At 39.1% G+C, this 22,118-nt stretch overlaps 1 protein-coding gene and 1 long non-coding RNA gene across 4 annotated transcripts in view; one reads left to right on the top strand and one right to left on the bottom strand.

The window, feature by feature from the left end:
- Positions 1 to 2,732, bottom strand: part of LOC133763326 (uncharacterized) — a 127,977-nt gene extending 125,245 nt beyond the window's left edge. The window contains exon 1 of the long non-coding RNA XR_009866393.1: positions 1,206 to 2,732. This is a non-coding gene — a long non-coding RNA (uncharacterized LOC133763326). The remainder of the gene's footprint in view (positions 1 to 1,205) is intronic.
- The window catches only part of EED (embryonic ectoderm development), a 43,060-nt gene continuing 23,599 nt past the window's right edge, over positions 2,658 to 22,118 (top strand). For 2 of the 3 annotated variants that reach the window (XM_062196836.1, XM_062196837.1), the window contains exons 1-8: positions 2,851 to 3,065; positions 7,589 to 7,741; positions 9,674 to 9,766; positions 11,259 to 11,324; positions 12,369 to 12,494; positions 13,127 to 13,208; positions 17,928 to 18,019; positions 20,588 to 20,721. In XM_062196836.1, coding sequence (XP_062052820.1) covers positions 2,952 to 3,065; positions 7,589 to 7,741; positions 9,674 to 9,766; positions 11,259 to 11,324; positions 12,369 to 12,494; positions 13,127 to 13,208; positions 17,928 to 18,019; positions 20,588 to 20,721 — 860 coding nt within the window. In that variant the 5' untranslated portion in view covers positions 2,851 to 2,951. Of the gene's footprint in view, positions 3,066 to 7,588; positions 7,742 to 9,673; positions 9,767 to 11,258; positions 11,325 to 12,368; positions 12,495 to 13,126; positions 13,209 to 17,927; positions 18,020 to 20,587; positions 20,722 to 22,118 lie in introns of all 3 variants that reach the window. The other variant, XM_062196838.1, reaches the window with a different exon arrangement.

Below are 22,118 nucleotides of genomic sequence, written 5' to 3' on the forward strand. Positions count from 1 at the left end.
AGGTAGAAGTACTTTGGCTTTCCAATAAATTCTATTCTTTTCCTACTCTATCACTGAAGAGTTGTGTGTCTTTGGGTAAAACTGTGCAATCACCCTAAGCCTCTTTGTCCTCATTTAAAAAATGTATGTGGATGGGACCAGCGCTGTGGTGCAGCGGGTTAAAGCCCTGGCCTGAAGCTCCAGTATCGCATAAGGGTGCCAGTTCTAGTCCCAGCTGCTCCTCTTCTGATCCAGCTCTCTTCTATGGTTTGGGAAAGCAGTAGAAGATGACCCAAGTCCTTGGGCCCCTGCACCCATGTGGGAGACCTGGAAGAAGCTCCTGGCTCCTGCCTTCGGATCAGTGCAGCTCTGGCTGTTGTGGCCATCTGGGAAGTGAACCAGCGGATGGAAGACCTCTCTCTCTGTCTCTACCTCTCTCTGTAACTCTGTCTTTCAAATAAATACAAAATAAATCTTTTTAAAAAATGTACGTGGAGAGACCTCTCAACTGTGATAGTTCTTTAAATTCCTCACAGTCGGATAAATCAGTACTGAAAAACTATGATTTAATAAACTTTAATTTTTCAAAATTAAGTTTTCTACTTTCATTTTATTTGAAAAGCAGAGAGACAGATACACACACACACATACAGAGAGAGAGAGGATCTTCTACCCACTGGTTCACCCTTAAAATACCCACAATAGCCAGGGCTAGGCCAGGCCAACGGCAGGAGCTCTTTGATTTTAAATCCCCACTTGTTTTGTTGTATTTGGAGGAGTTGAGCCCAGTTTCTCTCCCCTACAATCTTGGTCTCTTTCAAAATAGTCCTGAAGGAAGTCTTCATTATCACCTTAACAAGTATCAGAATAATTTATCTTTAACATTAGTTATAATGAATATGAACTAATTTCCATCTTTCATCCCAAACTTATCAGAACATATAAAAAATCCCTCCTAGTTTTAACAAGACTCCTTAAAAACATTTTTGCTTTGTTACAGATAACATGAGTGCTGAATATCTTTGGGTTATTTCCCTTTCATGTACCCTTTATCCAAATGTTATGACTAGAAGCTGACTTCCACCTCCCAGCTCCCACTGGACCCACACAGCAATCTGAAATGTGTTAGCTGATTATCCGTAGAGTTATATTTCACAAACAACTTTCTCAATAAAACAGAGTATCTGTCTTTGCCCAAAAAGGTGTCACACTGAAGTACATCTTACCTTTCTCACAGCTGACTCATCTGTCACTTCTCTCCCCGACACCTGAGGAGTGCTTGGCAGTGCCTGGCACACTGAGAGTGTTCCACAAATACTGCAATTAGTAAGACCTGGACTTTTTCAGCGTCCATATTTTTCCTGAATCTTTATTGTAAAAGTGTCTTACTCTGCCCTCTCTTTGCTTCACTTTCCTTTTTTCATTCTCAACCAAGAGTTCTATGCTAACTTCAAAAGGAGGAATGACTTGCAATCTGCAGAGAGTAAAACAGATCTTCTCACTGTCAAGGCACCTTGCAGAAGTAATTCAAGTATACCAGAATTTTATGGCTGCAACACTAGACTGGTTATCCCTTGTGTCTTACGACGAGATCCAAAAGAGAAAACATATCAGGCAGGTGCTCAAGGTATGCTGGGTTCCTTCTCACTCCACGCGTTTACAGATGAGGACACTGAGGTCCAGAAATACCAGCACTCACAACTGTGTTCTAAAACAAAGGAGGCTGCGTTTCCTTCAGTTGTACGGCTTAATGACCCATCACCAAATCAACAAGGCTCACCAATGTATTCTGCACCTGTCAAGAGTCCAGATGTAAGTAACAGAAACTATTTTGGTGAAGTACTAAAATTGTATTGTTATTTGCCTGTCGCTTAAGTCTCACGGGTTCATAGTTGGAACTATCCACCGATTTATAGGCCTTTGCGTTTTTCAGGGCCTTGTTTAAAAAGAGCCCTTGAGTTGTAGCTGTTCAAGGCACTGTAATTTTAGGACACTGCTACTTAAACCTTAGCCAATATTGGCCACAACCGGTTGAGGTTAAAAAATTCATTGCAATAAATATTCATCAGACCAAACATCCGTCAAGAATTTAGGGCGCGTCCTGAGACGATGATTGGTAGCGCTTTGAAATCCATCCCTGGCTATGCACACGCAGTAGAAAACTACCAGGTTCAGCAAACAAGATTTCGAAAAGAGGAGGGGCCTGGAGGAGGAGGGACCCCCACAACCCAGCGCGAGAATACGCCTCGGCGCGTGCGCACCTCCAGGTGGGTGCCTTCCATTTGGCAGATGGGGGAAGCAAGTGCGACGCAGTCCACGGTTTTTAAATTCCCATCCTCAAGCAAAAGTTAGGTTGGCATACTCTCGTGAATCTCGTGAAGTCGTCACCTCCCGAGTTCAGGTGTAAAGGCGCTTGGCACGCAGAGCTTAAGCAAGAGGTGACTTCGCAAAGCTTCCCCCGTCCCCTGGGACACCGGTGGTCTACTCCATCCACAGACTTTCGCTCCCTTGCAGCGAGTCGGAGATCGAAGGATTGGGCCAATTGCGGCTGAAACGTCTCTGGAAGGAGGAAGGGGGTGACGGAGCATCCCTTTTGAGTTCTGCCTGTTCTTTTCGAGGTGGTGGTGGGGACGGGAGACATACGAAAGACTACCCTCTTAAGCCAACGGATCCTACATCTCCGTGCAAACTGCCGGCGGGGCGGCGGGAAAGGGGCAAAACGGGAGTCGGGAAAGGGAAGGAGCCAGAAAGCCGCGCAGGAGGGCGCGCGCGCGCGCCCCTTTTTCAGCAGTGTGGCGGGGTCGCACGCACGCCCGCCTCGGCGGCTGGGCGCGATTTGCGACACTGGGGGGAGCGGTGGAGGTGGCGGCGGCAGTGGCAACTTTGCGGCAAGCTCCGGCCGGGCTTGCTTGACGGCGGTGTGGCGGAGGCCCCGCCCGAGGCGGCAGGAACCTGGGGGGAGGCGGAGGAATATGTCCGAGAGGGAAGTGTCGACAGCGCCGGCGGGAACAGACATGCCTGCGGCCAAGAAGCAGAAGCTGAGCAGCGACGAGAACAGCAACCCGGACCTCTCTGGAGACGAAAATGTGAGTGCGGCCCGGAGCAGCCGCGGGGCTCTGCGGAGCGGGAGTTTTTAGATTCTTTAAAAACTGCGGGTGCGGGGTGGGGGGGCAGGCGCTGGGGCGGGGAGGGGGTCGAGCGAGAGGTGTCACCCCGAGCCCGGGACCGCGAGGGCGTGCGGGCCGAGTCGGACCTGTGTCTGGCGGGGATGTCGAGCCGCGGCCGAGAGCAGGCACAAAGTTGGCGAAGGAGAGTGGCTTGAGTGAGTGCCTGGGTCCGAGAGCTCTCCTCTGCCTGTGGGGAGGTGTGCGGGCCTTTGGGAGCTAGAGGGGAGAGTGCGCATCCGAGATTCCGGTAGTTTAAAAGGCGTGCTAGAATCCCTTTTTTTTCCTAAGAGTGGGAAGGAGCAGGCAGTCGAGAACTTTTTCAAAGGAGTTCGGGCACTGTGTCGCTCTGACGCCTGTAGAATCTTCAGGATGGAAAGGGTAGGTCTTTGAGTTAATGGAGTTTGAATGAGTATTTAAGAGCGCCTGGTGCGTGTCCAATAATGAGAATCTTAAAGAAAAAAAAAATCTTGAACGTGTTTTAGAAAGCTGGTGTGAGTTTTTCTCAGTTTGGCCTGCTTTATGAATAAGTGTTATATCACACACGCTGTCCTTAAATTCCCCAGCGTGAATACCTGCTGAAGCGTGTTTATGGCATGGTGTCATGACCAGGATTTTCACGGAAAACGGTGGGCGAAAGATTGCTTTCTGCAGAGAAGAAAGATTTCTTGGAGATTGTCAGCTTATGGGATTTTGCACTTGAAATTTCTGGAAAGTTTGTCTGATATTACTTTAAATATATCTGTATGTATATTTCTGTTTGTTCTCCCCAGTCTCACTACATAATTGGGTCTAACATTTTTTATCTTCATCCCAAGCCTTGAAGACCAAGTTTTATTTCTTCATTTTCGTAACATTCTTTCGGCAGGTTAGACTACAGTTAGGAGCGCAGACGCTGGATCCACATGCTAGGTTAAAATCCCCACTGTAACTGGTTGCTTGACCTTAAGCAAAGTATGTGACCTAGCTGCCTCAGTTGCTCACCTTTAAAATGGGTATAGAAGCTTTTTTTTTTTACTTCATGAGTTATTGTATTAAATGAGGTAATATAGGTAAAGTGCTTAGAGGAGTACCTGCCCTATATCAAGTATTATACAAGTGTTGTTTGTTTATAGTACTTATTTTGTGATCACCATAGTATGTTTCTTCTGGCTATTTCACATACTGATGAATCAAAATATGAAAATGTTAAATCTATTTAGGAGAATTTCAGGAGAAAAAGTCAATTGAAATCTTATTTTCTTTTTGCAGACCCCTAAGGGGAAATGCTAGTGTTCTTTGTTTCATTCTAAAGCTATTCAGATCCAAATGATTGGATTAGCCTTTGTTTGGGTTGCTCCATTTGGCTAGAAACTGTATGTGCCTTGGACCTTTTAATGAATCTTACGGAGCCTTCTCAGAATAACATTTTTAAACATATAAAATACAATATCTAAAGTTAGAATTTTGAAATTGTAAAGTATGGCATAAAATATTTCTAAAACAAATTTTAGGTGTAGTAATATTAGCACTTTAAATAACAGGATATAGCAACAGATCTGGTAGCAGTGATGAGTATAAACAAGTTTTTCAATATCTGTAACCAATATAATGTGATTTCAAAATACCTGACTTCCATTGGTGAAAAAAATCATGTAACATTAGCACATATATGGTTTGTATTGTATAATAGAAGGAATTGCTGAATTTCAGTTAAGAGCTGTGAAAGTTAAAATGCAGTTTTTGTGTGTGTGTTTTTATTTGAATTCACAGGCCCTCTGAATTCCATAAGGACTCATGACATAGTTAGGGAAGTCAGTAAGGGAAGGGGTAGAGAATATTGTACAAAAACTGAGTTCAGAAAGAACTCACAGCTCTTGAGGGAGGTGAATAATGACAAAAGACCAAAAATAGGTGTGGGAAAAATGTGTTTTTGAGTTCAAGTTAAGACAGCTTGAGCAGTTCCTATTGTTAAAGTGAGTCACAGAATTGAAAGAACTTTTTTTAAGTTTATTGTGTATGTCATCTGCCATTTTCTCAAACTTATAAAGATCCTATTGACAGCAAAGTAGATAGCTTCAGGCAGAGTACTAATGGTTGCCGTGGTTAAAAGAGAGAAAAGTGAAGGCTGAGTCTAGAGACTTGTCTTTTTGCTTAAGTAACTTGTGCCAAGATTAAAGGACAAATTAGTGGTAACTCCCTGTCTGTTTCCTTGTTGGGCAAATGAAGACGGTAGGGTCATCTGCATCTTACAGCCTGTGAGACACTGGCATGGATTTGATGTTAAGTTCTTGATAAAATGAAAGTGTTAGGTTTCCATTTGATTGCATCTTGATTCACCTTTGGAGAACGTATGTAAATTAAGTTGTCAGCAGTGAAAATATGTGGTGTATTGACAGTGTTTTGTGTGGCCATTTGATTGACAGGCCAGTGATTAGCCAGAATGAAAAACTGGTATAAGAGTTTTATTATTTCATTTATCTGACATTAAAAGTAATTTAATGAATTAATGAAAAGCTAAGTGAACATGTGTTAAAAAGTTATTTGACTCATGAGGGAACCAAGCAAATTCTGAGGAATGTCAAAACTACCAATTTATATAGAGTAAAGGAGTGTGGAGATGAACTGTAAATGAAGAAACTTTCCACTGAGAGGAACAGAAGGCATCTTGAACCTCTAGTTTGGAGACAAAGTTTGCCCGTCAGTTACCTATAATTTAAAAAAAGTTGTAAGTATGTAGGCAATGAAGAGGACTATAATCTGATAAATCTGTTGAATCTTAATTGTGAAAGTTGAGGGGAAATAGGGAGAGAAAAACTGATTTCAATCTAGGAACTCAATTTTAAAATTTCATGTTTTCTATTTTTAGAAATACTGACTACACTACATGAAGTCACAGTTCCAATATTTGTTAAGACTTTGCTGTGTGCCTCCTGTCCTTCATTCTTTTTTTTTTTAATATGCTAGATAAACAGTGTAGTGTCTTTTTAATTTTTTTTTTTTTTCATTTTGGAGCCATGTGAAGCCCAGGAACTATTTAATACCATATTGTCCTTACGTGAATAAATAAGATCTTTTGATAGACCTTTTGACACCGCACTTAATCTTAACTTTCTATAATATCATAAAACCAGCCTTAGGAAACAATAATTTAAGAATAGCCCTTAAGACAATGTTTCCTAGATCTGTCCTGACTGATGTTAATATGCACTCCATGAAAAAAGGCTTCCTCTAGAATGAATTTAGGAACTACTAGTCTAAGGTCTTAGAGTTAAATTTCTATTCTAAAGGAGGCTGGAAAATGTAGTCAAGGGGGTAATGAAATTCTCTTCTGAGATTAGAGGCTTACGCTGGAGATGTGTGTTAATAGAATAATTTTTAAGATTTCCTGCAACCATTTCTATTTTTTAAGGATCTTTAAGAAGAGTCTCTGACATTCTAACGTGAATATTATTACTACTTTAAAACTGTGAGGCAGATTTCACTTATAAATAGCGCAGAAGTTGTAGAATTTTGAAAATATTCTAAATGGTCTATTTTATAAATAAGCATAATTTGAGAAAAAAAACTACATCTAAAGTGTGAAGCGATCCTGTCCCAGTTGCCCCTCTTCCAGGCCAGCTCTCTGCTGTGGCCAGGGAGTGCAGTGGAGGATGGCCCAGGTGCTTGGGCCCTGCACCCCATGGGAGACCAGGAGAAGCACCTGGCTCCTGCCATCGGAACAGCGCGGTGCACCGGCCGCAGCGCGCTACCGCGGCGGCCATTGGAGGGTGAACCAACGGCAAAAAGGAAGACCTTTCTCTCTGTCTCTCTCTCACTGTCCACTCTGCCTGTCAAAAAAAAAAAAAAAAAAAGAATGGAAATAGGAGAGGGTGGAGGTAAAAGGGTGCAAATGTGGGCTGGAGAGTGTAGAAGGCTAAGATGGAAAATATCACTGTGTTCCTGAATCTGTGTGTATGAAATACATGGAATTGGGAAAAATGAATAAATAAAATAAAGTGTGGAGCAGTGACTTAATACTCAAGCAGTCACCTACTGTTAGGAAGACATTGATAAGGGTCAGTCAGATTTAGGAGCCTTGGCTTTGGGTTTGAATCTCAGTGGCCCTTAGGAGCAGGAGAGCAGTGAGGCACTCTGAAACCATACTTAAGCATCTAACCTGCTGCAGGATTAGATGTTCTAGTGTATTAAAGTGACTAGCACAGAGCAGTGACATTATTTAAAGGCAGTATTGCTCTTCCATTATCATTCTCATTTGCATTTTGTTTTCATTTTTGCAGAAATACAAAATACTAATGTGTGGCTGGGTTACTTTTTATCTTTATTTGGAAGTTGGAATAAGTTTTTCTGCTTCTTGCAGAAATTAGTTTTTTCCAGGTCAGAGAATGTCTTTTCAGTGCAAAGTCATTTGCTGCCAAATACAGTGTTGCCATTTCATGCAGTTTTCCCTGATTTGCTGCTTACAGGATGATGCCATCAGTATAGAAAGTGGTACAAACACTGAACGCCCTGATACACCCACAAATACACCAAATGCACCTGGAAGGAAAAGTTGGGGAAAAGGAAAATGGAAATCAAAGAAATGCAAATATTCTTTCAAATGTGTAAATAGTCTCAAGGTATGTATAGTTGGGTGGATCTTGTGGGCAGAACACAAGACTTCATGATTATTCCAAAGTGGTAAACGCTTTATTCTCAAGATGTTCTGTCAGGTTTAAGATATTTCTGTTTATAGTGTTTGAAGGTTTTGTGTGTGTGTGTGTGTGCTTTTGTATTATCCCTCCTGTGTTTAATTTTTTTGGTTTTATTTTTTAGTTGCTTTAATTTACATGTATAAAACCAAAACTTGCAGGCTGGTTTTGCTTTATTGTTTGTATTCAAATAAAAGATTTTGGGAAATATTACTTTTCATAATTTGGTAGAAGTTAAAAAACATGAGCCACTTCTGGCAGCATTATTAAAAAGAAACCAGTGTGACCGTTTCAATATAAACTGAAACAGATGTCTACAGTTTTTAAAATTTTAACTTTTGTCTTTTATTTGTAACTGTTTTCAAGGAAAGAAGTACACACTTTAAAAATTTAAATATTCAATATTTAGGGAAATCAAGGCTCAATTGAGTTATCTCAATTATTTCATCCTCAAAAGTATTTTTATTTACTCTATGAAAAGAATTACTGATGTTTACTTAAAATGTTATATTTTGTGCACTTTGATTTCAATTTGCATTTATTTTTCCTGAGAAAAATATACATTATTTTATCTTATATGTAAATGAAAGCTTTTAAAAATATATGTGTGTACTTTTAGGTAAAGTCTTGAGGAAGCATAAGAAGGTATGGTTATGTGATATTTTCCTGTGTGTAGCAGAATTTCACTGTTCAGTGTGTCAAATTATACCGCCATGAAAGGAAATTATTCTTATCATTAAAAATGGCAGTGTCTACTATACATGCATATTGTTATTTACTTTTTAACCTATTTTAGCCACCATATCCAGAAGATGTTTTTAACTGCCTCTTAAATATTTGCAAAGTCTGAAGCTATGGGTTTTCAAATGATAAGAAAGTAAAAGTTGTTAAAAGTTAAAAAAAAATAGTAAAAACAGTAACTTTAGGTGAACATGAAAATTAGTGTTTAGTGTTCAATGCCAGGAGATTGACAGTAAAATCCTAAAGCAGTGAGCAGGCATTTAGTACATAGTTAAGATGCCTGCATCCCACACAATGTGCCTGGGTTTGATTCGCAGCTCCAGCTCTTGACTGTAGCTTTCTGCCAATTCTGACCCTGGAAGGCATTGGTGATGGCTCAGGTAATTGGTTTCCTGCCACCCATTTGGGAGACCTGGATTGTGTTCTAAATCTCTATCTCTTTCCCTCTCTCCATCCATCCACCTATCCATCTATGCTTCCTATGTATCCTCCTGGTAACTGTGAGGTTATACATCATTCCCTACCTTGTATCCACTATTGAAGTATTATTATAAATTTTCTTGACATATTTTTCTTTTAAAATCCAGACTCAGGATTATTTAAAATTATTTCCTCAAGCTTCATAGAAAGTAATTTGAGCTGAGTCACATATGCTTCACTTTACAAGAGAAAAAACTAAGCCTACTAAAGCCTACTAAAATTCAGCAAATGTCAAAGAGGCTGCATTGCCTCTTTAAGGCTATTTGTTAATTTCCTATTTCCAAAATATAAACTGTCCTCGTGGCCTGTGAGGTTAAATGTGTCTACCAGAATTATCCATTTCATTGTGATTCAGAGAAATATGGTTGAGTTTAAGAAAATAAAAGGCAAATATCAAAATGTTTTCATAGAGAAATAGTTGTTACCTAACCTGTGATTTAAGTCATTGCTTCTTCTAAAACTTCATCAGTATTTTAAAATGTAAAAACTAGATTAGCAGATATCTTTTAGTGTCAAAAGTCAGCTTATGCATGCATAATACACAAAAGGGATTGGAATTGGAAAAGGGGGCAAGGTTAGTTTACATCATCTTTTGGTTTCTAATACATTAAATTTTCTTATTTCCTGGTTATTTTATAGGAAGATCATAATCAACCATTGTTTGGAGTTCAGTTTAACTGGCACAGTAAAGAAGGAGATCCTTTAGTGTTCGCAACTGTGGGAAGCAACAGAGTGAGTGTTGAGGAGTCTCTGGTATTTGGTTTGATAATTGATTTTGATGTTAAAAATAACACTAAAATAGGATGATTTTGAAGTAAATTTTGTGTAGTTGGTTTAACAATATGACTATAATGTAAGAGAGAAGCTTTCAAGAAATTGTTGGATTAAAACTAACATTAATTCCTGGAAAACACATCTTTATTTTAAAATATTCCTCCCAGTTGTTTATAGAACAAGTTTTGTAGTTGAAATAATTGACTTCTCTTTTTGAAGTGGTTAACGTTCAGGTAGGATATGTATCTGATTTTTTAAATAACAGAATTAGTGGTGGTGTTCAAATGAAAGCATAAACCCAGCCAATTTAATTATTTGCAGTAAACATTTGTTTGAGTTTGCTTCCCTAAAGGAAGCCAGAATTATCTTGAACTGAGAGAAATGGGGTGGGGAAAACCATGATTGCATGTTTTCATATAAGCCATTATTTAACTTAACAGTTAAACCAGAGGATGAATAGATGGGTTGCAAAGATTTACTTATTCATCCCATGCATTTCTAAATGAGTAGACAACAAAAACAGGAAAGTCTTCAGGAGTTTTCTATGAAAGTTGAAATCACCTCAGGAAAAAAATTATCCTATCAGGTTTTTATTGGCCAACATTCTGGTTATCCATTACTACTTTACTAGCCCATATAGGATGCCAGTGCTGTAGGCAGAGGATTAACCTACTGCACTACAGCACCAGCCCCTAGAATGTTTATGTAGAGATTATTTTATGAATTTAGTAGATAGTGATAATACTATACAGGATCATCAGAGTTTTTATGTATTATAATTATTAAAATTTTATAGGTTTTTTTTCATAATGGGACTATAAGCCATGAAGGAAAAAATGGAAAGAAATTTAGTATTACTAAATTAGCTCTAAAACTACCCAAAGACTTTTTCTTAAGCTTTTTTTTTTTTTTTTTTTTTTTTAATTTGTAAGGCTGAGTGGCAGAGACCCTACATCCTGTGGTTCGCTCCCCAAATACCTGCAATAGCCAGGGTTGGGCCAAGCCAAACCAGCAGGCTGGAACTCCATTTGGGTCTCCCACATGGGTGGCAGGGATTCAGATAAGTGGGCATCAGTTACCTAGGTGCATTAGTATCCAGCTGTACAACATCTGTACCTCCCTGCCGAAACCTTTTTATTGTAAATTTAATTAAATGATGATAAACCTTAATTATTTTTGAGTTTTAAACATTTCACACCTTAAAGAGTTGATACAGTTATATTGTTGAAATATTTTAAAGATTAGAAACTATTGCTATAGTATTTAATGTACTGTAAATATAGTATAAAACATTAAGCTTTATAAAGGCTTTCTAATGTTTAAGAAGCTGTGTTAAGGGAATAGTTTGTATGCTATCTTTAAGTTGATAACTGTAACTAAAATATGTATAAAAACCAAACGGTGTGTTTTCTACACTTGAGATGAAATTTACTGTTTATTTTTTCATTAGGTTACCTTATATGAATGTCACTCACAAGGAGAAATCCGGTTGTTGCAATCTTATGTGGATGCTGATGTATCCTTTCCTGGACTTTTTATTTCTTTGGTCAAATATTTATTTTCAATAAGTACACCAAAATTTTTCTAAATTAATTTAAATTGTGTCCTCTCTTAATTTTATGAGTGCTAGTCCTTCACTGTTGGCATCCTTGGAAAAATCCTGGTATCTAGTTTTCCTGATCCTTAAAATGCATTGTTGGGTAGCTGTGGGGGTGAACTCAGATGGCTAGAGATGGGAACATTGGAAATCCAGAAACAGAAAATGTTAGTAGAGAGACTGGCTAAAATTTGTGCTTTTGATTTTACCTAAAATTTTGTCATTTCATTGTTTTAGTGACGAAGTTGGGTTGACTGGAGGCCATAACTAACAGTCATCCCAAGTATTAGATCACAAGAGCCTAGAGGGGAGAAAATAGATGATCTATTTAGAAAATAAAATATTGCAAGACATGGGTTCATAAAAGAAAATGAAAAATGTAAAAAGCTACAGAGTTACAGCATTAAAACTAGGTGATGGGACATTTCTCCCATATCCATTTGAAAACCTGAGGATATAAGACAAGGCAGGAATGTGTCTTCTGACCTGTTGCCATTGGGGAGGTTCTCACACAGAAAAGGGCAAAAGATGGATTTAAAAAACAAAAAAAAATCTAGAGAAATAGAGGGGGTCAGCTGCAGGCTAGCCACGTGTTTTGTAAATAAAAACGTTAAGTATTGTAAATTTATAATTAAATGTTACTAAATATTATAAATAAAGTATTATTAAAACCATGCTCATTTGTTTACACATTTTCTGGGGGCTGTTTTTGACAATACAGTGACACAGAAGAGTTGTACAAACAGGTAAATAATAAAATGGAGTGGAGGGACTGTGGTTTCGTTTGATCATTTGGTATGAGTTTTCGACCCATAATCACCATTAAGTAAAATTGGTTGCACAAAGAAAAATGAGAGCTTTCCTGTGAAAAAGTTTAATAGATCTTTGAAGGATTCCATTGTAATCATTAGCATGTTTCTTTTTCAAAAACAAATTACATTTCTTAACTGTGGCATTTCTTAGGCTGATGAAAACTTTTACACTTGTGCGTGGACCTATGATAGCAATACAAGCCATCCTCTTTTAGCTGTTGCTGGATCTAGAGGCATAATTAGGATAATTAATCCCATAACAATGCAGTGTATAAAGGTAGGTTTTCTGGTTAAATTCTGCTTCTTTTGAAGGCACACTGTGAAAGCTTGTCCTGTTGTGTTTAAAACTAATGGAACCAGTGACTAAAATTTTGATTTGTTATTTGCCTGTTTCTTTTAAAAAGTCTTTTGAGACCTTTGTCACATTTGAGTAATGCAAGTTAAGGAGTAATGGGGGAAATGTTAATATTTGCAGTGTTTCCTTTGTAAATCATTTTCCTCTTTTGACTTGCCTTGCTTTGAGAAGTTTAAAACAATGACTGAAGAGTGAGTCCACTTTTCAGGACATTCAAAATGGGGGCTATAGAGGCAAGAGCAACTCGCAGTGAATATGAGAGCCGTTTTGAAAAGTCACTTTAATGGGATCCTTTTAATCTTGAGGCACACTTTCAGTCACCTGAAACACTACCCATACCTGAACCCCCACTGATGTAATCCAGTCAGAATGTCTGTGCACTCCAGGCTTAAGCATCTTTGTTTTTCCCCCCGTTATGTTTGTTGGGTGATGTTAATATGTAACTAAGACTGAGAACCATTACTTTAAGTGAAACTATTTCATTCTTTTGTAATCTCTAAAAGAATTTATTGATTTTGAATTATGAGATTTAAAATGTTTTAAATTTATTGTAGCATTATGTTGGCCATGGCAATGCTATCAATGAGCTGAAATTCCACCCAAGAGATCCAAATCTTCTCCTATCAGTAAGTAAAGGTAAGAGCAGCAAATATTTCTTTTCTATTTATTTGGGAACACACATACATATATATATATTCTAAGGGACAAATACAAGTGATATTGTAAGGGGGGAAAAAACAATTAAAATCATTTTTATAATAAATCTTAGTAGAAAAATCTTTGGCACCTCCAGATCAAGAATTGAGGAAAGGGACCAATGCACTGAGGTTGATTAAATTAGATGTTTGAGTAGCTGGTGCTCAGGGCCGGTGCTGGGTAGCAGGTAAAGTCATCGCCTGCAGTGCCAGCATCCCACATGGGCACCGGTTCAAGTCCTGGCCACTCTTACTTCCGATCCAGCTCTCTGCTATGGCCATAGAAAGTGATAGAGGATGGCTCAAGTGCTTGGGCCTCTGTGTGGGAGACCCAGAGGAAGCTCCTAGCTCCTGGCTTTAGATCGGTGCAGCTCTGGCCATTGCGGCCATCCAGGGAGTGAGTGAACCAACGGATGGAAGACCTCTCTCTGACTCTCTGCTTCTGCCTCTGCCTCTTTGCAACACTGCCTTTCAAATAAATAAGTCTTTTAAAAAATAGAATAACTGGTACTCAGGATTACCTTCCTTATTTATTTATTATTTACTTATTTATTGTACTGTGGTGGTTCTAGAACTTTACCCTCAATTTAGTAATTATATTGTTTCATCAGTTTAAGTGGTATATTGCCAAGTTTATGACAGTTTGAAAAGTTTTTCTTTTCTTTTTATTTATTTGACAGGTAGAGATACAGATAGTGAGAGAGAGAGACAGAGAGAAAGGTCTTCCTTCCATTGGTTCACTCCCCAAATGGCCACTATGGCTGGCGCTGCACTGATCCAAAGCTTCCTGGTCTCCCAGGCGGGTGCAGGAGCCCAAGCACTTGTGCCATCCTCCACTGCCCTCCCGGGCTATAGCAACAAGCTGGACTGGAAGAGCAGCAACCGGGACTAGAACCCGGCGCCCTTATGGGATGCCGGTGCCAAGGCAGGGAGGATTAACCAAGTGACTGGTGGCGCCGGCCCTAGTTTGAAAAGTTTTAAAGTAGTTTTGCAAATCACCTTAGCAGTCACCATCATTCTATCCAGTCATGTTCCTCATAAAGTATGGCATTGTTCCTTATGCCTATACTGTCATTATAAATGTATTCTGGGTTTACACAGGCCTCTTAATTATTTCTTAGCTCTCTGAAGTGAGTTAGGTGGTCATTACTACATTCTGTTCTTGACTGTCTTTTCTCCTTGAATTTCTGCTGTATTCTAGTTAAGTTTGTCTTTTTCTTGGGCTTGTTAAACCTATAACCCCTCCTGCAATCTACTGAGATTGAAGGATATCCTCAAATCAAAACTCATGAAAAAGCTTCAGTGCCATTTTTCTGTAACTTACCAAAGCTTAAATTTTAAAATCATCACCTCTATAAAGAGCTGATTAGTTTTTCTTGCCTCTTAATAAGAGTAAGCCATATTGCATCAGTTGGCACAAGGTTTGTTTGTTTAAAGATTTATTTATTTATTTGAAAGTCTGACAAAGAAAAGGAGAAATAGAGATCTTTGTCTGCTGGTTTACTCCTAAATGACCACAACAGTCAGATCTGCACCAGGCCAAAGCAAGGAACCAGGAACCCCATCCTGGTCTCCCATGTGGGTGGCTGAGGCCCAAGTACTTGAGCCATCATTCTGTGCCTCCCAGGCTCACTAGCAAAAAGCTGGATCAGAAGTGGAGCAGCTAGGATTCAGAACAGCCGTCCAATATGGGATGCTAGCATTACAAGCTACAGCTGAACTTACTGTGCCACAACTCTGGCCTCACTTGACACAACTTTTTTTTTTTTTTTTTTTTTAAAGATTGATTGATTGATTTGAAAGTGTTTCAGAGGAGGAGAGTCAGAGATACTCCATCCACTGGTTCACTCCACAAATGGCCACAATAGCCGGAGCTGAGCCAATCCAAGCCAGGAGCCAGGGACTTCTTCCACTGCTTTCCCAGGCACATTAGCAGGGAGCTGGATCTAAAGTGGAGCAGCCTCGCCAGCGCCGCGGCTCAATAAGCTAATCCTCCACCTGCGGCGCCGGCACACCGGGTTCTAGTCCCGGTCGGGGCACCGGATTCTGTCCCGGTTGCCCCTCTTCCAGGCCAGCTCTCTGCTGTGGCCCGGGAATGCAGTGGAGGATGGCCCAAGTGCTTGGGCCCTGCACTTGCATGGGAGACCAGGAGAAGCACCTGGCACCTGCCTTCAGATCAGCGCGATGTGCCAGCCGTGGCGGCCATTGGAGGGTGAACCAATAGCAAAGGAAGACCTTTCTGTCTCTCTCTCTCACTGTCCACTCTGCCTGTCAAAAAAAAAAAGTGGAGCAGCCGGGACTCAACTGGCGCCCATGTGGGATGCAGGCATAGCAGGCAGCTTCACCTGCTAACCCACAGTGCTGGCCACACTTGACACAACTTTTAACAAAGTTGATCTTCCCCTATTGGTAAGATTGTTATTTATTTATTTATTTGAAAAAGTTATAGAAAGAGATCTTCCATCCACTTGTTCACTTCCCAAATGGCCACAATGGCCAGGGCAGAGCCAGGCTGAAGCCAGGAACCAGCAGCTTCATCAGGGTCTCTCCCATGTGGGTGCAGGGGCTCAAGCACTTGGGTCATATTATTTGCAGGGATTTGGATTAGAAGTGGAGCAGCGGGAGTTGAACTGGCACCCGTATAGGATGCCAGTGCTGTAGAGGGAGGCTCAACCCACTGAGCCACAGCACCAGTTCCTAGAAGTGTTTTTTAACTCAAACAGCTTTAGAGTGAATAGAAATTTTACTTAAAAATGATAGCATCAAGAATGGAAAAAGATAATGTACAGAACAGGAGAAAATGTAAGTCATTCCTCTAACACTAAAAATTCTTACCAACAGCAGAAAGCCAATGCAACTTATAGACAAAAAGTTCTCAATAGACAGTTCTCCAGAGAACATGAACAAATGGCCAGTAAGCACATGAAAAATGGTCAACATCATTAGTCATTAGGGAAATATAAATCAAAACTACACTATACTTCACACCTACTTAAGATAGTTATAATGAAAATGTCAGATAGTAAGAAGTGTTGCCTGGAATGTAGAGAAATTGGAATACTCTCAAACTTTGCTAGTGGAAATGTAGAATGCACTACTTTGAAAAAAATTTTGAGGGGGCCGGTGCCATGGCACAGTAGATTAACCCTGCACCTCTGGCATCAGTATCTCATATGGGCGCTGGTTCTAGTCCCGGCTGCTCCTCTTCCGATCCAGCTATCTGCTGTGGCCTGGGAAAGCAGTAGAAGATGGCCCAAGTCCTTGGGTCCCTGCACCCACATGGGAGACCGAGAGGAAGCACCTGGCTCCTGGTTTTGGATTGGCGCAACTCCAGTTGTTGCAGCCATTTGGAAAGTGAACCAATGGATGGAAGACCTTTCTCTCTCTCTCTCCGTCTCACTGTCTGTAACTCTACCTCTCAAATAAATAAATAAAATCTTTTAAAAAAATAGAGAAAAATATTTTGGGGATTCCTCAAAATATTAAACATAGGGTCCTCAGTCCTAGGGAAGTATCTCTAATTTTCCAAGAGAAATGAAAACATGTCCACACAAAAACTTGTACACACTGGAATCAAGAAATCTTTAAAGCAGTATTAATTTCTACTGTTGATACAATTTATTCCAGTTTGCATTATTTATGTAATGTGCTAATGTTACATAGTTCAGACAGTTATATTTAAATCTCCTGTGTTACATCTCTTGCTGTACAGATTTTGCTGATGTTTGATTTTAAAAAGTGCCCAAATTACTGCTATGTAATTTAAAGGAAGATTATCATTAAGTTGTCACAATGTGTGTAGTTTTCAATCATATTTTAGTGTTACTGTAGAAATCTTATGAAACTGTTTAGTCCTCTTCAATGTGTTAATGTGAATGTGGTGAAAGGAAAGGATAGTATCTTGTATGGCAAAATAAAAAATTACTTGTTGGGGCTGGTGCTGTGGCTCAGCAGGTTAAAGCCCCAGCATGCTGCATCAGCATCCCATATGGGTGCTTATTTGAATTCCGGCTGCTCCTCTTCTGATCAAGCTCCCTGCTAATACACCTGGGAATCCAGCAACAGAGAATGGCCCAAGTCCTTAGGCTTCTGCACCCACGTGGGAAGAAGAAGCTCCTGGCTCCTGGCTTCAGATTTGCTCAGCTCTGGCCGTTGCAGCCATTTGGGGAATGAACCGGCAGATGGAGGACCTACCTTCTCTGTCTTCTCTCTCTCTCTTTCTTTCTATCTTTCCCTACCTCTTTCTGTAACTCTTTCAAATAAATAAAATAAATCTTAAAATTTTTTTGTCAAGTCCCTAGGTACTTATTTTCTCATCTCAAAAGTATATCTCCATCAATTTATATTGTTTAAAGAAAATTACTTGAGGTAATTAGGCTTAAAATATTTAAGATCACATAAATACTTAAAATTTACATTTCATGTAAATACTTTCAAATCTAACATTTCATGTAAATATTTTTTTTTAATATGAATTCCGTTCCTAGTCATTTCTATGCAGGACTTCAAATTTTTAAAATTTTTGTTAGTTTGAGGACATGTTGAAAGTTCACAGTAACTGGGGCTCTGATGTGTAAGCAGTTGGCGTGTGGTACTTACATTAAAGTTCAGAGTAATTAATGATAAAGGTTTATCCTAATGTTATGTACTTTCATCCTAGATCATGCTTTACGATTATGGAATATCCAGACGGACACTCTTGTGGCAATATTTGGTGGCGTAGAAGGGCACAGAGATGAAGTTCTAAGTGCTGTAAGTTGAAAGTTTCAGGAAAGTGACCTGCAAATTTACAAAGCTATAAACAGTCCCTGTGAAGCTCTGTCCTACAAGAAAGCATGTGTTTCTTTCATATAGCCTACCAAGCAGTCATTTTACTGTTTTAAATACAAGATTTTAGTCTTACGGGTGAAGAAATAAATCAAACCAGAAGCTTGATTTTGCTTTTGTTTAAAATTGCCTGCTCTTTGATTTATATCAATACCTGGATTCTCTTGAAAGGACAGTGTGAATTTATTTCTTTCCTTTTAATATAAAATCACCAAGTTAACGTTTTACTGCTTCTCTTAGCCATTAGAAAATCCATCTTTCCTATAAAGTTGAAATATAAATTACCTCCCTTTTAAGATTTAATTATTTATTTGGAAGAATTATATAGATAGAGGGACAGACAAATCTTCCATCCACTGCTTCACTCCCCAGATGACTGCAACAGCAAGGGCTGGGCCAGGCTGAAGCTAGGAGCTTTATCCATGTGGATGGCAGAGTCCCAAACACTTGGGCCATCTTCTGCTGCTTTTCCCAGGTCATTAGCAGGGAGCTGGATCGAAAGTTGAGCAGCTAGGACATGAACTGTCACCCATATGGGATGCCAGAATCATAGATGGCAGCTTTATCTACCACACCCCAGCACTGGCCCCAAGTTACCCACTTTTAAGAAATGTTTTATTGTGCTCATCCTGTTTCCACCCCTTTACGTGGCCTAGTGTTACACAAGACCAACAGTTGATTACATTGAAAGATAACTGTTAGCTTTATATTAATGTATTATAATCCATTGATGTGTTATGATACAAGTGTTTTTAGTCACATTTCAGACTTTTATATTTTGGCTTTATTGTGTTCCATGTATAGCTCATTAGATTTATTTCAATTTTTTAAAAAATAAAAAATTAACAAATAAAACATTTAAAAATAGACTTATTTATTTGAAAGAGTTACAGAGCAGGCGGGAGGAAGTCTTCCATTTGCTCATTCACTCCCCAAATGGCCACAACAGCCAGGGCTGGGCCAGGCCTAAGCCAGTAGCCCGGGATGCAGAAGCCCAAGGACTTGGGCCATTTTCCCCTGCTTTCCCAGGTGCATTAGCAGGGAGCCAGATTGGAAGTGGGGCAGCCAGGACTCAAACCTGGCACCTATCTGGAATGCCAGTATTGCAGGTGGTTGTTTAATTTGCTGAACCATAATGCTGGCCCCCAAACTGGAGGTACTAAAATATTCCTCTGGCTGGAGTTTGTGATACTTATACCTACATTAGAATACTGTGTCTACTTGCATTTTCTAAACATTGAAGTAAGATCCAAGTGTACTTACCTTTATTAAGAGCTCTAACTTAGAGCTACTGCCTCTAAGGATGTCTTGTTGCTATTGATGGTAGTAGAAGTAGCAGTGACCAGATTTGTGAACTCAAACACCAAACCTAAATCTCTTAGGCACCTATAAAACAGCAATACTTAGAATTACTTTGAGGTTGGAGTATTACAAAATAAATTAGTAAGAATAAGTATTCTCCGTAGAACTCTATTATTATTTGTTGAAGTTAGAGCAGGAAACAATATGTATCTCTGTAATGAAGGAGTACACTGCTAGAAGGATAAATGTGTGAGATTTTCATTAACTCATTATGTGCCTTGTACTAAATTAAGTGGCATTTCTGGGCTTCAGCGACTAACTCTGTAATAGGGCTGTTAAAATAGGTGCCCTGTTAGATGCCTTATTAAATATTAGTAAAAAGTAAATAAAAAAGTTAAATTCTGTTTGCATTTTAAATTTCTTTTTCATTTAAAAAGTGAATTGTAAAACCAGTGTTAACATTGATACATTTTGACTTAAAGGCTGTTTAAGGATTCCTGGTGTCTCATATGCATATGTTGGTTTCATTGCTTAGTTAGGATTAAGAAAAGTAATATTACTATTCTCTCTTTGTGTCGTATAATAATAATTTTACTTCAGCATGCAGTTTACCTTCAAAATCAATCAGAAGAAATGTGTAAATATAATTAAATAATTCAAAGTAAATTTAAGTAATTTACTTTTTTGTCTTCCATATTCAAAACTCATAAACTCTGATGGTGACAAACCACTTAAAACAGTAGTCAACTCTGTGATTGTTTTTCTTCTCTCTTAATTTGAGGGGCAGAGAGAGTTTACCCTCCTCATGCCTGTAACAGCCAGAACTAGGCCAGGCAGAAACTAGGACCAGAACTCAATCCAGACCTCCCTTGTGGGTGGTAGGGATCTAAGTACTTAAACCAGCATCACCTGCCACTTCCTAAGGTGCACATTAATAGGAAACTGACAGCAGGAGTGGAGCCGAGACTCAAAATCCAGGCACATATGGGATGTGAGCATCCCAAGTGGCGTCTTTACTGCTAGGCCAAATGTCCACTCTAACTCCCACTTATGGCCTACATGGATGAAACCCAAAATACTGTTAGTATTGTGATTTGAAATACAATTTTCACTAGATAACAGGTGAAAATTGGATAAATATAATTTGGGACTATAATTTATATACTTAAACTTTTTCTGTTTTACATATAGGATTATGATCTTTTGGGTGAAAAAATAATGTCCTGTGGTATGGATCACTCTCTTAAACTTTGGAGGATCAATTCAAAGAGAATGATGAATGCAATTAAAGAATCTTATGATTATAATCCAAATAAAACTAACAGGTAACAGTTGTGATATTTAAAGACAATTTGCCTTGTGGTACTGTTAACAGATGTGCTTTACTTTTTCCCAAAATTGTTATAGAAGCTCATGAAAAATTAAAATTAAAAGTTAATATGAATTTTCCATTAACTTTTTGACACTCCTTTGGATAAGTACCTAACATTCAGTTTAGATGTCCCATTTTCAGAAACTTAAAAAGATTTTTAATTACTTTTTATTTGAGAGGCAGAGAGAGAGAAACAGGTAGCTCCCATCTGTTGGTTCACTCCCCAGATGCCCACAAGGCCAGGGCTGGGTAGGGGCCAGAGCCAGGACCTGAGAAAGCAGTTCAAGTCTCCCACCTGAGTGACAGGAGCTCAGTTACTTTTGTCATCACCACTGCCTCTTAAAGCTGGCATTATTAGGAAGCTGGAGTCAGGATCAGTCAAGAATTTGAACCCAGGCACTCTGATATATCTGGTGGACATCTTAACTGCTAAGCTAAATGGCTGTTCCCTTAATAAGTTTAAGGTAGAATTTACATGCCATAAAATTAATCTGCTTTAAATGGGAGTCACTATTTTTAATGTTTGTGGCTCAGTTTCCCCATTCCCCCTTAAATTTTGTTTTCATTTTAATAAATTAACTTATTTCACTTTTATTTAGGTTTGTATATACTTGGCCTTTTAAGTTATAAATGTACACATTTAAATCACTCAAGTTTCTGTGGAATACAGAGAATAAGGGATACCTTTTCACAAATTCTAATTGAAAGCAGTAAACTAATCTTTTAAAATAGGATTCTTAGTTTCAATTCATAATATACTTTCCTGTAAATGAGACTCACTTAATTGGAGAAAATTCAAGCACAGGAGCCTTTCTCGATGGTACTGTGGGATGAGGAATTTTTCAGCTTTTTAAATAATTTTTGAAATGCTTCAATTTTTTTTTTAAGATTTTTTATTTATTTGAAAGTCAGAGCTACACAGAGAGAGGAGAGGCAGAGAGAGAGAGGTCTTCCATCTGATGGTTCACTCCCCAGTTGGCCACAATGGCCGGAGCTGCACCGATCTGAAGCCAGGAGCCAGAAGCTTCTTGCGGGTCTCCCACGTGGGTGCTGGGGCCCAAGCACTTGGGCCATCTTCTACTGCTTTCCCAGGCCATAGCAGAGAGCTGGATTGGAAGAGGAGCAGCCGGGACTAGAACCGGTGCCCATATGGGATGCCGGCGCTTCAGGCCAGGGCGTTAACCCGCTGCACCACAGTACCGCTCCTGAAATGCTTCAATTCTTAATGCAGTTAATTGTCTAGAATTTAAGAATTAGTCCAACTTTCAGATTCCTACTTTAAAATGCTAGGAATTAGTAAAATATAGATTCATATTTTAGGTTATTTTCTATATGTGAAAGAAATACAAA

The sequence above is a fragment of the Lepus europaeus genome, chromosome 7, assembly GCF_033115175.1.
Source record: "Lepus europaeus isolate LE1 chromosome 7, mLepTim1.pri, whole genome shotgun sequence".
NCBI classification, from domain to species: domain Eukaryota; kingdom Metazoa; phylum Chordata; class Mammalia; order Lagomorpha; family Leporidae; genus Lepus; species Lepus europaeus.